The sequence below is a fragment of the Meles meles genome, chromosome 9, assembly GCF_922984935.1.
Source record: "Meles meles chromosome 9, mMelMel3.1 paternal haplotype, whole genome shotgun sequence".
Lineage (NCBI taxonomy): Eukaryota > Metazoa > Chordata > Mammalia > Carnivora > Mustelidae > Meles > Meles meles.
In genome coordinates this window covers 73,804,487-73,818,594 of record NC_060074.1, presented here as the reverse complement: position 1 = coordinate 73,818,594, position 14,108 = coordinate 73,804,487, and the positions used below count along the sequence as shown (strand labels likewise).

The following is a 14,108-nucleotide window of genomic DNA, read 5'->3' as shown; positions in this document are numbered from 1 at the left end:
ATGACTGGCCCTAAGCTGTTTAGTGGAAGACCTGGGGTTTGAATTCAGGTGACCTTGGTTCTTGCCCTAGTTTACTGAATGGAAAAGCCACTCCCCCCACCTCTCTGAACCTCAGCTTTGTCATCTATAAAACAGTATTGAACTAAATGGTCCCTAAGATCCCAGCACAGAAAAGAGGCCACAACCAAGACCTTGAAGGTTTGCTCTGAGAATGGTACAGTTCATGTCTCTGGGATCATACTTGACAACCGAGAAATGAAAATTTAATCTATTGATCAGTTGTTTTATCTGCATATCCTAAATCATCCTTCAGTGAAAAGAACTACATTGTGAAGGTACTTAGAAACAGGCAGAGCATTATCCACATACATTTATTAATCCATAATTAGCCTCCGTTTGCACCTGAAGTCAGTGAGCATGGGCTGACCACCTGTGCCATTACTCAGGCCAACTTCAGACCATCACACAGCAAGAACGAGAGTGAGACTGTATCTCAGTTATTTCAGATGAGAATTTGACACCTGATGGTATTCTGATTCTTTTTTTGTTTTGTTTTTTAAACTTTTTTTTTTTTAAGATTTTATTTATTTATTTGAGAGAGAGCATGAGAGAGGAGAAGGTCAGAGGGAGAAGCAGACTCCTTGTGGAGCAGGGAGCCCGATGTGGGACTCGATCCCAGGACTCTGGGATCATGACCCGAGCTGAAGGCAGTTGCCTAACCAACTGAGCCACCCAGGCGCCCTGTTTTGTTTTTTAAGATTTTATTCATTCATTCATTTGAGAGAGACAGAACATGTACATGAGTCGGGGGATGAGCAGAGGGAGAGGGACAAGCAGACTGCACTGAGCGCAAAGCCTGATGTGGGGCTCAATCTCATGACCCTGAGACTGTGACCTGATGAGACCATGACTCAAGCTGCAATCAAGAGCCAGAAGTCCAACCAACTGAGCCACGCAGGCATCCCAATGGTATTCTGATTCTTTTTTTTTTTTAAGATTTTATTTATTTGACAGGCAGAGATCATAAGTAGGCAGAGAGGCAGGCAGAGAGATAGAGAGAGAGGAGGAAGCAGGCTCCCTGGTGAGCAGAGAGCCCGATGCGGGGCTCGATCCCAGGACCCTAAGATCATGACTTGAGCCTAAGACAGAGGCTTTAACCCACTGAGTCACCCAGGCGCCCCTTAATATTATCTTCTTAATGTTCAGAATTCTTCTTCCTTTCTATTTCTCACCATGCATTTCATGCTATTCAGATGTGCTCTGAATCTCAAATTTTAAAACACCTGGGTAGAAAAGATAAGACAGGACTGAAAGGCATGCTAACTTCATTAGAAGCCCATTTTAGGAAATAAAAATAATAAACGTGAATGACAGAAGTTTTCAAAATGAACTTCAAATGGGAATAAACAAACTTAACTAGTCATTTTTGAGGAGTTACTGTGAAACTTCAAATGTTCCTCAGCCCCAAGACTTTCTTTTAACTATAATGACTTTCTAGATTGATTCTTAGCTAAATGACTTAGGCTTAAATCCTCAAAGTGCACATCAGTAAGAAAGTGTCCTAGAGGCTCTTGCAAATTTTATTTTTGTTTAGACCATTACGTTGCCTCAGGAGAAAATGAAAGGGTTCCCCAATGTTCTGAAACCTATGTATTCCCACGTCAGTGACTCAATAAACATAATCACGCCCTCCTTTACACTTCCCAAACTCCAGGTCTTCTCACTATGAAATCTTGTTCTGACTTAAGTGCCTTACATCCTTGTCCTATTCCCTGCCTACCCCCTGCCCCCATATATCTCTTAGGAAGAATATCACTTCCTGGGGTTAGAAAAGGGTAGCATAGAAATGATGCTGCTTTGAAAGTTATTGGCAAAGCACTTCCTAGGTTCAACTTGGCCAGGGAGGCTTCCCCACCCTCCTCCAGCAACCCGCCACTGCCATTTCACACAGTGTACTTTCCACCCCAAATCTAGAGCACTGATCTATAAAGAAGAAAGGGAAAAGCAAGCTGTCTATAGAGTCTTAATTCTTCTTCATGGAATAAAGCAACATGTTACTGTGGCTTTTGACCTCCAGGGGTTGGATTAGATGATTTTCCACATGGTTTATTGTGAAAGGTTTTATTGCACATTCACCTCACAGATCCCCCAACAATTTAATTGCCATAAAAACAGCTAACATATGTGGCAGGTTTTAAAAATGTCCATCCACCAAATGGATTTGCTTCTCGTGTGGCCGCCCAGAGCTGGCAGCTTTTCCTCCACATACCTCACTCGGGTTCTAAGCAATAGGGTTAGAGAGTCACCCTGAGGAGCTGTAATGAATGTGGCTCTCAGGAGACAGGAGATAGACTCTATGCTTCTACGACCCTCAGAGACATGCCTTGGTTGCCATTTTTCTTTTTCTATACTGGTGGGAGTTTTGCTTGCTTGTGTTTTTTTCTTCGGGAAGTGAGTTTTTAAAGAACATTCTCTGTGGGCCATCAAATTTTGTATAGTCCTTGATTCTGTGAACACAGAATGACCTAACAGGGCTCATGGCCACTGTCTTCATGGGCTAGTCCATCATATTCTCCCGAGTGTTCTCATTTGCATGCCACCACCATTAAATACCTGTTAGAAACAGAGGGAAAGAGGGGCGCCTGGGTAACTCAGTCAGTTAAGTGTTAGACTCTTGATTTTGGCTCAGGTCATGATCTCAGGGTCCTGAGATCAAGGCCCATGTTGAGGCCTGCAATGAGCATCACAATGGGCTCCACACTAAATGGTGAGTCTGTTGGAGATGATCTCCCTCCCTCTTCCTTTGCCTCTTCCCCTGCTGTCTCTCTCTCAAAATAAATAAATCTTCAAAAAAAAAAAAAAAAAAGAGGGAAAGAAATCCAGCATAATCTATTAGAAGCAATGCAATAATTTCCTTGGTAAGAAGTCGCTGTCTTTACATCCCATTAGCTAGTAACAATACTAAAAAAATATATATGGATGCACTTCTCTTTACATAACAGATTTTACTTCTCAAAGTGAGGCTGCCTTCTGAGAAATCTTTCAAGGTCTAGTTAATTAATGTCTCCTCCACAGATATCCAATAACCAGGTGTGATTTCTCCCTTGGCCTCTCTTTTGTTACTTGTCATAGATTCCCCTGGCTATTACTGGGCGATCCGAAAAGCAGCCTCATAGAAATCTGAGCACCAACCTGTTAACAGCAGTGCCCCATTCTTCTTCAGTAGTGGTGCCCGCTTTAGCTGCCTATAACCTAGCCTGAAGAGGACACTGCCCATCAGAGGAATACCAGTATCTATCTCTAGGTGCCAGCAAGATTTCCCAAGCTCCAGGTACCAAAAGAAAGCTGGGGAAGGTCAAGAAAGCCCTCCTCCTGTCCTGTTCCCTCAGACCCTAGAATTATCATCTGGCTTAGGAGTCCCATCCAGGCCCAGTGAAGTCCCTCTTGGGCAGCTCTATCAGTTTCTGGTTTGAAATTTAATCCAAAGGACCACTGAGGGTCCTTCCTTTCTTTATCCTCCTAGTCCAACTGTCATTTTTGACCCCCTCTTCTCTCCCCTTTAGAAACAGAACAAGAGTGGAACATTGCTTCAGGGGCTAGTAGCAGAATTCATCAGGTGGAGACTTGTATTTGTGTACCAAACATGTGGATAACTTTCCCTACCAAACATGATAACTACCAAACATGTGGATAACACTTTGGCTGTAGCAAGATGGTCCATAGGAGATAGGCTGAATGAGACAAGAAGGCTTACAAAGTGAGAAGAATTTTTGAGTTTCTCGGAGCAGTGCTGGAGGAATAGGGGGCCTGAAAAAGGGGAGACGTCGGGAGAGATGAGAAGAGATGATGAGAAGGGATGGCCTAGGAAGAGAGCAGGGAGTCTGTAACTCAAGAGAAGAGAAAGTAAGTGAAAAACCCCTAGTGTAGTATATGATTTTTTACAATAGGGATAGCTAATCTTTTCAGTACAAAGTTGTTTATTCTGCCATGGACACCAAATTTTTATTAAAAGGAGCTGACTTAGGGGCATCTGGGTGGCCTAGTCAGTTAAGCAGCTGGATTTCAGCTGAGATCATGATCTCAGTGTCGTGAGATTGATCCCTGTACAGACTCTGTGCTCAGCGCAGAGTCTGCTGGAGATTTTCTTCCTCTGCCCCTCCCCCTGCTCTCTCTCTCAAATAAATAAATAAAATCTTCAAAAAGAGCTGAATTAAATTCATTCAACGAAACAAGCTACAGGATTAAAAATGATGAAGATCATTATTGCTTAATGAAGATATTTTAATTAGTTCAATATATCAAAATATGTCACATATATAGAAACCCCAAAAAATTAAGTTCTTTTTTTATACACAGACATACTATACCTGGGATAAGAGATAAGGTTTTATTGCTTCTCTTTAACCCAATTATTCTCACATACATCCCCCTCCCCAATGTTACTGCTACTTAGTGCCTTGTGGGAGTGGTATATGGGAAAGTGTAAAGAAAATGAGCATCTTCCATATTTGTATAGTTGTAAGAAATAAAGATTATGCCAGGAAAAGTAATATTTAAGAGAAGTCCGAGTTCAGTGGAAGTAAAAAATCTGAGTATGACACATTGGGGATGGGGTAGCCAGATAAAATACAGAAATGCCCAGTTAAATTTGAATTTGAGATAAATAGATGACTTTTCAATATATGTCGCAAATATACTTCTCCTTATACTACATGTCCTGTCTGCAGTTTTATTTGCAAAAGCTGGCAAACCTGGAGTAGGGGGATACTGAAATATGTTAGTAGTAAAAAAACTTTTTATGGGCACTTAGGTGGCTCAGTGGGTTAAAGCCTCTGCCTTCAGCTCAGGTCATGATCCCAGGGTCCTGGGAGGGAGTCCCACATTGGGCTCTCTGCTCAGCGGCGAGACTGCTTCCTCCTGCCTGCCTCTCTGCCTACTTGTGATCTCTGTCTGTCAAATAAATAAATAAAATCTTAAAAAAAAACTTTTTAAATGTCATAGAAGTGATTTGGTACAGTTAATGTCTGGATTAAATAATACTGTACAGATTCAAAGGTATTCTATTTAGAATCAGGCTCAAAGAAAGCCCTTCACTATGAAACACACCATCTGAATATACCTTTGTAACATCAACACCTTTAAGGAGGTCCTAATGCCATTGACTAACTGTCTAGAAAAAACTAGCCATTCTGTCTTTAAAGGGAATTGCTAGTTAGACCCTTAAACTTATACAGAAACTAATACTAAAAAGGCAAGTGAACAGCCTCCCTTTTGACTCCCTCCCTATAGGATAAACAGAATGAAATGTAGCCTAAGGACCCCTACCTAAGGAAGACTGCAGTTCTCAAGGAGGCCAGCTTAGTCATCAAATAAACAAGTTCGGGGCCCTTTCCCCACTCTCCAACTACCTTGTTTTATCAGGCAGCAATAATCATGCTCTTAAAATGTCCAAATCTTGTTTTAAAAAAGATCTAAGCCATCCACAGAGGCAGAGTGAAAGAACAGGAAATACTTCTCAATTTAAAAAAAAAGGTTATTATGAAGGTGCTTAATAAAATACAAGGTAAATGTACTTAAAATTATAGCTTAAAGTGAAATGTGGGGAACCTGTTTCATTTTTATTAAAGCTGGATTTATTGCTTTGGTTTATTAGTTTATGTTCTCAGAACTTAATTTCGTCTCTAGATGATTTGCCCAAAGGAAAGCAGATGGGTCAGCTGTGTTGGACCATACCAGCTAAGTGGTTGTGATATAGGTATTAACTAACTTTGGCCTGCATCAGCCACTCCCAAAGAAACAAAAAACATTCCAAAAAATCTTTCCAACTTACTCCCAACTTCATCAGGATGAACTTTTTATTAAACATCTTTTTTTTTTTAAATATTTTATTTATTTGACAGAGAGAAATCATAACTAGGCAGAGAGGCAGGCAGAGAGAGAGGAGGAAGCAGGCTCCCTGCGGAGCAGAGAGCCTAATGTGGAGCTCCATCCCAAGACCCTGGGATCATGACCTGAGCCGAAGGCAGAGGCTTTAACCCACTGAGCCACTCAGGTGCCCCTAAACATCTCTTTTTATAACCATGTGCTTTTTAAACTTTGCAGTGAAACTTGACCTCTTTCTCTCTCTGCTATCTGCAAGCTTAAATCCCACCCATCCTCCAAGACTTCTGGATGGCATCACTCCACTTCTCTAACCTGTCAGCTCTCAGTAGGGGCTGCACCACTCTCAGGGGGCATTTTGAATATTTGTGGGGATGTTCTTCTGGTAGAACATCTCAGAAGATTGTTGTTCTGGTATTGCCTAGAACTTATATGCATGAAACTACATACTATTCTATAGAAACATTTTCCATTTATCTCTTCTTCATATTATAGTAAGGGCATTATTTTATAGTATTGATTTAAAAATTAGGTATATAAGGAAAAGTAAAGGGCCAAGAGCAGCCAAAATGCTTTAATTTATTATTATTATTATTATTATTATTTAGGATTTTATTTCTCTATTTGAGAGACAGCACATATGTGCATGAGTGGGGGCATGGCAGAGGGAGAAGGAGAAGCAGACTCCCCTGGGAGCATGGACCCCAATGGTGACTCGAACCCAGGACCCTGAGAATATGACCTGAGCCTTAGAAAGATGCTTAACCAATTGAACCACCCTGGTGCCCTGACAGTTCACTTCTGAAAGTGGGGTATTGCCCAACCATATTTAGATTTATAATGGAGCTACAGAAATTAAGACAATGTTGTGTGGGTCCCAAACTTTGTCCCAAGCTGACAATGGAAAAGAATAGAGAGCTCTAAAACAGGCCGATATACACAGGAAACTTGGTATATTTCAGAAAAGCCATGTCAAATTGGGGTACACTGAGAGACTGTTCAATAAATGGAGCTAAAAAAAGAAGGTTATCCATTTGGAAGAAAATTAGATTGAATCTCTACCTCACAACACACACAATAATCGACTCCCAATGCATTAAAAATTTAAATGAAGAAACAAAACTTTTAAAAATATATGTGAGTATAATGTAGCCGTGAAGTAAAGAAGTTTTCAAAACAAGATATAAAAAGCACTGAGTATAAAAGAAAAGATTAATAAATTTAACTACATTAAACTTAAGTACTTTACCTTAAAGAAAGTGAAAAGTTACTAACCGGAAAAAGAAGCCTGCAATTCACATTACTGATAAAGATTAGTAAAAGAGTATACAAAGAGCTCCTAAAATCCTAAGAAAAACACTAAGAACCTAATAGAAAAATGAGCAAATATAAGATTGGGCTTGTCGCAAAAGAGAAACTATATATATGGCCAATAAATATGAATTTTGACAAGATGAAGTATTAGAGAGAATGCAGATTTCTAGAATCTCTTATATGCTGCTGCGGGGATGTAAATTAGACCAACTATTAAGGAAAACAGTTTGGGTTATGCACAACATTAAACATCCAAATATTCTAATGACACAATAATCTCACTTATAGGCATATATACAAAAGAAATCTTGGACCTGTACACCAAGGAGTATGTACAAAAATATGTCACAGCATCACTTTTCAAAACAGCAAACATTGAGACACAACCTGAATGCCCATCAATAGGACAGTAAGTAAGTAAACCTGGAATGTTCACAGAATGGTATGTAACAGAGTAGTCAAAACCAGTGGACTGCAGCGACATGTGCAAAAATACGGATGAATCTCAGAATTACAACATTACAAGAGGAGATACATGTGAATACTTTTGATAAAGTTAAAACAACTAAAATAAAAATATGTTCAAGAAACCCATATAGATTCAATGAAACTGTATAGAAATGGAACCAAGATGGGGTGTCTGGGTGGCTCAGTCAGTTAAGCACTGACTTCAGCATAGGACATGATCTCAGGGTCCTGGGCAAGCCCTGCATCAGGCTCCTCACTCCGTGGGGAGTCTGCTTGTCCCTTTCTGTTTCCCTCTGCCCCTCCCCCAACTCATGCTCTTCTGTGTCTCGCAAATATATAATTAAAAATCTTTAAGTTAAAAAAAAAAACGGAAGAAAGACAACACCAAACAGGATTTTGGTTAATCAGGATGAAAAAGCTAAGAGGATGGTTTGGGAGACATCTCCAGAGTCAGATGTAGGTTATGGTAAAGGATCTACTTTTTATGTTGGATGGTGCCATCATTATGGTTTTTACATTATTAAAAATAGTTAAACAAATAAACAGAAGACTAGAAGAGGACCATGAATGGACCAATAATGGAGATTATGTCAGTGATTAAGGATTATGACTGATCAGTTCATGTACCTCCTAAGACTTTTTTAAAAAGAAGAAAAAAGGGAAGGAAAACAGGAAGAGAACTTATGTGTATAGGATGTTATATATCATATACAAATTTCATTTCAAAACAACAAAGAGGGCCTTGGAAAATATTTGTTATAAAAGGGAAGAGCAGGGGCGCCTGGGTGGCTCAGTTGTTAAGCGTCCGCCTTTGGCTCAGGTCATGATCCCAGTGTCCTGGGATCGAGCCCCACATCAAGCTACCTGCTCAGTGGGAAGCCTGCTTCTCCTTCTCCCTCTCCCCCTGCTGGTGTTTCCTCTCTGGCTATCTCTCTCTCTGTCAAATAAATAAATAAAATCTTGTAAAAAGGTGGGGGGAAGGAGCAAGGTATCTGTGATAGAGCTATATACCACCACCCTAGCCAAATGCTGGTTTGTTTTTACTCTAAACTCTGAAGCTCTATGTCATGTTGTGCCAACTCGTTAGGTACCACACATATTGCCTGGGTTGTGGATTTTCAATGTACTTAAAGTATCTCCCCTGGTCGATGAGTTTCTTGAAGGTTCTGGATTCTCCACAATACTTTATTGAATGAACAAAATATACTATTTAATTTTGTGCTTTAATTTCCTGGAGAAGCAGGATTAGTGAAAACACCAATTTACACCAGACCATTGCCCCTCCACTTTCTGGAGTTTATCAGGCACTCAGGAATACAGCATCTGAAATGTCAGGAGAACATCTATTCCTGGACGCAAATGTTTAACTTACCCATTAGGTAGCAACCATCCCTTTCAAAACCATTTGAACTTTCAGTCTAAAGACATTCCCATACATGCAGGCAGCAAGAATCATTAGAATGAATGACCACATCTTACACACTTGAGACAGAAACTCTCACTTAGGAAGCAAAGTCACTGGGAGTTTTGTTTTGCACAAGGAGGTTCCGCAGAGTAAAACCCTAAACAAAGAAGGGAGAAAAAGTGCCCTGAATCTTTTTAAGGGTCCCAGGAAGAGATGAAGGGAAGCCATTTAGGAGATTTATCAAAGATCCAGGAGACAGATGGTGGCAGAAAGCAGAGCAGCAGTAGTGGAATTCTGAGAGAAATATACAGAGTTGACATATTTCAAAGGCAGATTGTCAGAATTTTATTCACTGGATTCGGGGAGTACAGCACCAGGAGGCTTGAAGGAGAGGCTTGGTTTCTGAGTTGGGTTCCATGGTCCACCAGCACAGGCCCTGGGAGTGTGTTCCATAACTCTCTATAGGAAAAGCCTAAAAAATACTACAGTACTTTTGAGACAATTAGATGGCTGGTTGTCAAAGCCAACATGGATGGCTCTTTAGTACTGTAAGCCAGAAAACGCGCTCAAAAGCTGATGACAACTTTCTTTGATAAGAATAGCATCTTCTGGGGGCGCCTGGGTGGTTCGGTGGGTTAAGCCTCCACCTTTGGCTCAGGTCATGATCCCAGGGTCATGGGATCAAACCCCTCATCTGGCTCTCTGCTCAGCAGGGAGTCTGCCTCTCTGCCCACTTGTGATGTCTGTCAAATAAATAAATAAAATCTTTTTTTTTTTTTAAGATTTTATTTATTTATTTGACAGAGATCACAAGTAGGCAGAGAGAGAGGGAGAAGCAGGCTCCCTTCTGAGCAGAGAGCCCGATGTGGGGCTCAAAATCAGGACCCTGGGATCGTGACCTGAGCCGAAGGCAGAGGCTTTAACCCACTGAACCAGCAGGCATCCCTAAATAAAATCTTTAAAAAAAAAAAAAAAAAAAAAAAAGAACAGCATCTTCTGAGGCGCCTAGGTGGTTCAGTCAGTTAAGTGTCTGCCTTCAGGTGAGGTCATGATCTCAGGGTCCTGGGATAGAGCCCCACATTGGGTTCTCTGCTCTGGGAAGAATCTGTTTCTCCCTCTCCTTCTGTGTGCGTGCTCTCTCTCTCTCAAATAAATAAATAAAATCTTAAAAAAAAAAAAAAGAATAGCATCTTCTGACCATGGACTTCACAGACCTTTCCCACCCAATTTATTATTTTCATGGCTAAACTGCAGAAATAAGAACAAGCATAGGCCATATCTGACTATGAAGGGCAACAATCTTGGGAGAAAGAAGTGATACTACAAATCATTTCTTGCCTCTTAGAAATGTGAAAAAATGCTCAAATGAAGTGATTTGGGTACCAGTCCCATCAGTGCATTCCACAGCACACTCCAACCCTAGGGAATAAGTTTTTCAAGGGTAGTACCACCATTATGGCTACTCTGCTAATTCCTTTTTCTAAACCATGTTTTGTGATCTCCCTAATAAATTAGTTTGGATAATAACATCATAAACCTCAAAATAGAAATTATTTGAGCAAAATCAAGATATATGAAGAAGGAAACATATTATGATATAAAATATTAATAGAGCTGGAACTACCTGAGGAAAAAGATTAAGTCTCAGTGAGGTTAAATTTCTCACCGTCTGAGCCTAAATGTTCCCACGTGTGACTTCAGCATACAATCTTTTCCAAGAGTCTTAAAAGATTGAACAGATGCTCCTAAAGGTCGGTGAACTGCATTACAACTTTGGCACTAATTTATTCTTTTCTTCCCGTTTATGGGTGAGAGGTGAGAGGTGGTGGAAAGCGGGTCAGTTCTATCATCATCAACAGACACACAGGGACAAAATACCAAGCTGGACTCCAGAGGAATCAATCTTGCCATCCTGCAGAAAATGGCCCAGACTGGATGGGAAACAGAAATAATAACTTGGCAAATGGTTTTGCAGAAGGTCTTCCTTTATCAAGGAAAATGTTCAATCATAGCTGAGGTTGAAATACTCATAAAGGGGCGCCTGGGTGGCTCAGTGGATTAAGCCGCTGCCTTCGGCTCAGGTCATGATCAGGGTCCTGGGATCGAGCCCCACATCGGGCTCCCTGCTCCGCAGGGAGCCTGCTTCCTCCTCTCTCTCTGCCTGCCTCTCTGCCTACTTGTGATCTCTCTGTCAAATAAATAAATAAAATCTTTAAAAAAAAAAAAAAGAAATACTCATAAAAAACAATGTTTACTAAAAAGAAGTGGTTATTTTTACAAGTTAAATAAGAAACAGTCATTTCCAATTAGCTTTATAAGAGAATGCCAAATAGAATATCGATGGGATTTAATCATCTCATGTTTTGGCAGGGACAAACATGAGCACATGAAGAGCCAAATACCATGCTTTTAGCTCCTATACATTTTGCCTAAATTGAATTCTTCTCTATGGTCAACACGCCTCTGCTTATGCAGCAAAATCCACCCTGAGTCCAACTTCATTTTCTCAGAGCCTAGTTTCTTTCAATAAGGCACTGAATCATTTTATTGCAACCGCCAAATGCTTTCTTATTGCTAGGAAAGCTACAATACCCTTACTTTCTGATACATGATCCAGCTTTCCAAGATTTTGCTGGAAACAAAATGATCCTTTATGACATTTCATAATATTCCACCCCATTTATTGCTTTCCAGAATTTCTATCATTAATTAAGGGGACTTCTTTCACTACTGCCTCCCCAAACTAGTGTATTCCCCAACTGCCTATCAGAGACTAAATAAAAGTCAGTCTATCACAGCAGCAGTGATGGTCATGCCAATTTCACAGTGTGATTTGTGCGCTCATTTCATTTTGAAAATGACCCTGCCCTCCATCTGTCTAAACCGAATGTCCTGCTTTTTGCAAGCCAGGCCTCAGGAACAGTAGCACAGGAAACAAGGAGAAAGACACAGAGCAGCCTCCCTCCTGCTCCCCATCAGCTGCCTCATCCACAGACAGGTAGCAACACAAAGAAAGGACCCCAACTGATGTCTAAAGAGATCAGGGAAATTTGGGGGAGAGCAGATAGTCCATTTTTCATACATTTCCAAAAAGCCATCTGGAGGTGAATGTTTTCATGATACAACTCTGAAACACACGAAAAGATATAAAAGGCAATTTCCCATTTCTATGTTGTCATTTTACCTTGATTTAATAGCAAATTACCAAAGGTAATAGCTTCATACTTAAGAACTTAAAATACATTAAGATTTCAAAATATTGAGCCTTTTGGATATTTTTTTTCAAGAGTTAAGTGTCAATCAGGCAGCCATAAAGGAGAAGACCCGATTTCTTGATTATTCAGCCACACTAGCTAGCATCCCTCAAGCCATGTACCTCCTTTGGTTGAAGACCAGAAAAGGCTCCAGCCAGAGACTAGGTTGGAAGAAGCTTTTGAGTAGGGATATAGAGGTCTTCTCAGCTGCTTTTTCAGGGAATCTTGAGTGGCCCAGAGACCCCTCAATTCCTCTGAAATGGGTGCAGTTTCTCCTTTTGCCAGTATTCATGCAGTGAAAGACTCCTTGTCTGGTTCCATCTAGAAGAACACAAGTTTGGCAGATTTCTCAGCAAGGGAAAAGAATGCTTAAGTACATGAATCAGTTGCTTCATAATTTAGCATCCAGATGCCTTACTGAAATCTCTTTTTAGCTATAACAGGTGACTAGGAACTACACTGCCACACACCAATCACTTCCTTACATCTGCTGACAGCTGCAACTCAGGCCAGAAAGTTCCAATTTTACTGCCCAAACCAAGGTGGTTGTTTTAATGGAAAAAATAACAAACAAAAAAACAAGACACTAGTATTTCTGCAAAACTGGGCTCTTAGGTAATACATACATTGAATTAATTCAATAGTCTCTCTTTCCTAATAACTTAGATTTCGATATCATGGCTCAGCTGTTCTTTTTTTTCCTCTCTGTCTAATAAGCAGAATACAAGGTGATTACTAAGCTGAGAGATAATCTATATGAACAGTTTAATAGAGTGCCCTGCAACACAGCTGATATTGGCTCCAAAATGAATTTATAGAAAAGGCTTATAGGCTACAATACTATTGAGGCAGGTAAGGGATTTGCATTGAAGTCTTTAATTACATAGCAAAGACATGTTTTTACCTGGACTATGTTTAGCTTCGATTGTAGTGAAGCCAATGGAAATCTGAAAGGCTGTGTCAGACTATGAAAGAAAACCCCATTACCCCAGACGCACTGCATATGATATTCATATCTTATAGATATTTTTTTTTCCTTTAGAGAGGGACATACACACACAGTGGGAGAGGAGAATCTTAAGCAGGCTCCACAACCAGTGTGGAGCCCAACATGTGGCTCAATCCCACAACCCTGATATCATGACCTGGGCCAAAATTAAGAGCAAGACACACAACTGACTGAGCCATCCAGGCACTCCATAAATTATAGCTAATTTTATTATCTTAAGAACTGCTGCTACCTCACTGGGATAAGCCAGTTGTGTCTTTTGCTATTTTGTCTACCTTTGTCTCTAATTTCTGACTGAAAAATTATACTCATCTCTCACAAATTTTAGTCTCCACATCAGTCTAAACTATGGGTATGTTTTTTATTAGTGATCCATTATAATTTTACAGGATAATTATGTCCCTAGTTTTCCACTGTCCCATGAGGGACAATATTAAATTCAAAAGTATTTACATAGATATAGCCCAGAGGTACTAACATGGAATCTAGAGCATCTATTCCAAATACATGACAAAAGAACAAAAGAAAGTCCAGGATTTTTTCGTACTGGAACAAATTTCCAGAGATCCTCAAACTAGGAATCCGAGGTTAAAAAAAAAAAATTTCTTTTTAACTGAAATAAAACATTAAAGCCTGACAAGTACATGAATCAGCCACACACACACACACACACACACACACACACACACACACACACACACACACACACACACTAGGTTTGGAGAGTTAGAAGAGTTAGAAACTTGGTCGTGCTTTTATTTTCATCCCACCTTGGAAC

At 40.2% G+C, this 14,108-nt stretch overlaps 1 protein-coding gene across 1 annotated transcript in view; it reads right to left on the bottom strand.

The window, feature by feature from the left end:
* The window catches only part of LOC123950430, a 37,641-nt gene that overhangs the window by 23,123 nt on the left and 410 nt on the right, over positions 1-14,108 (bottom strand). The window contains exon 2 of the mRNA XM_046018218.1: positions 12,444-12,642. Within this exon, the coding sequence (XP_045874174.1) occupies positions 12,444-12,642 (199 nt within the window). The remainder of the gene's footprint in view (positions 1-12,443; positions 12,643-14,108) is intronic.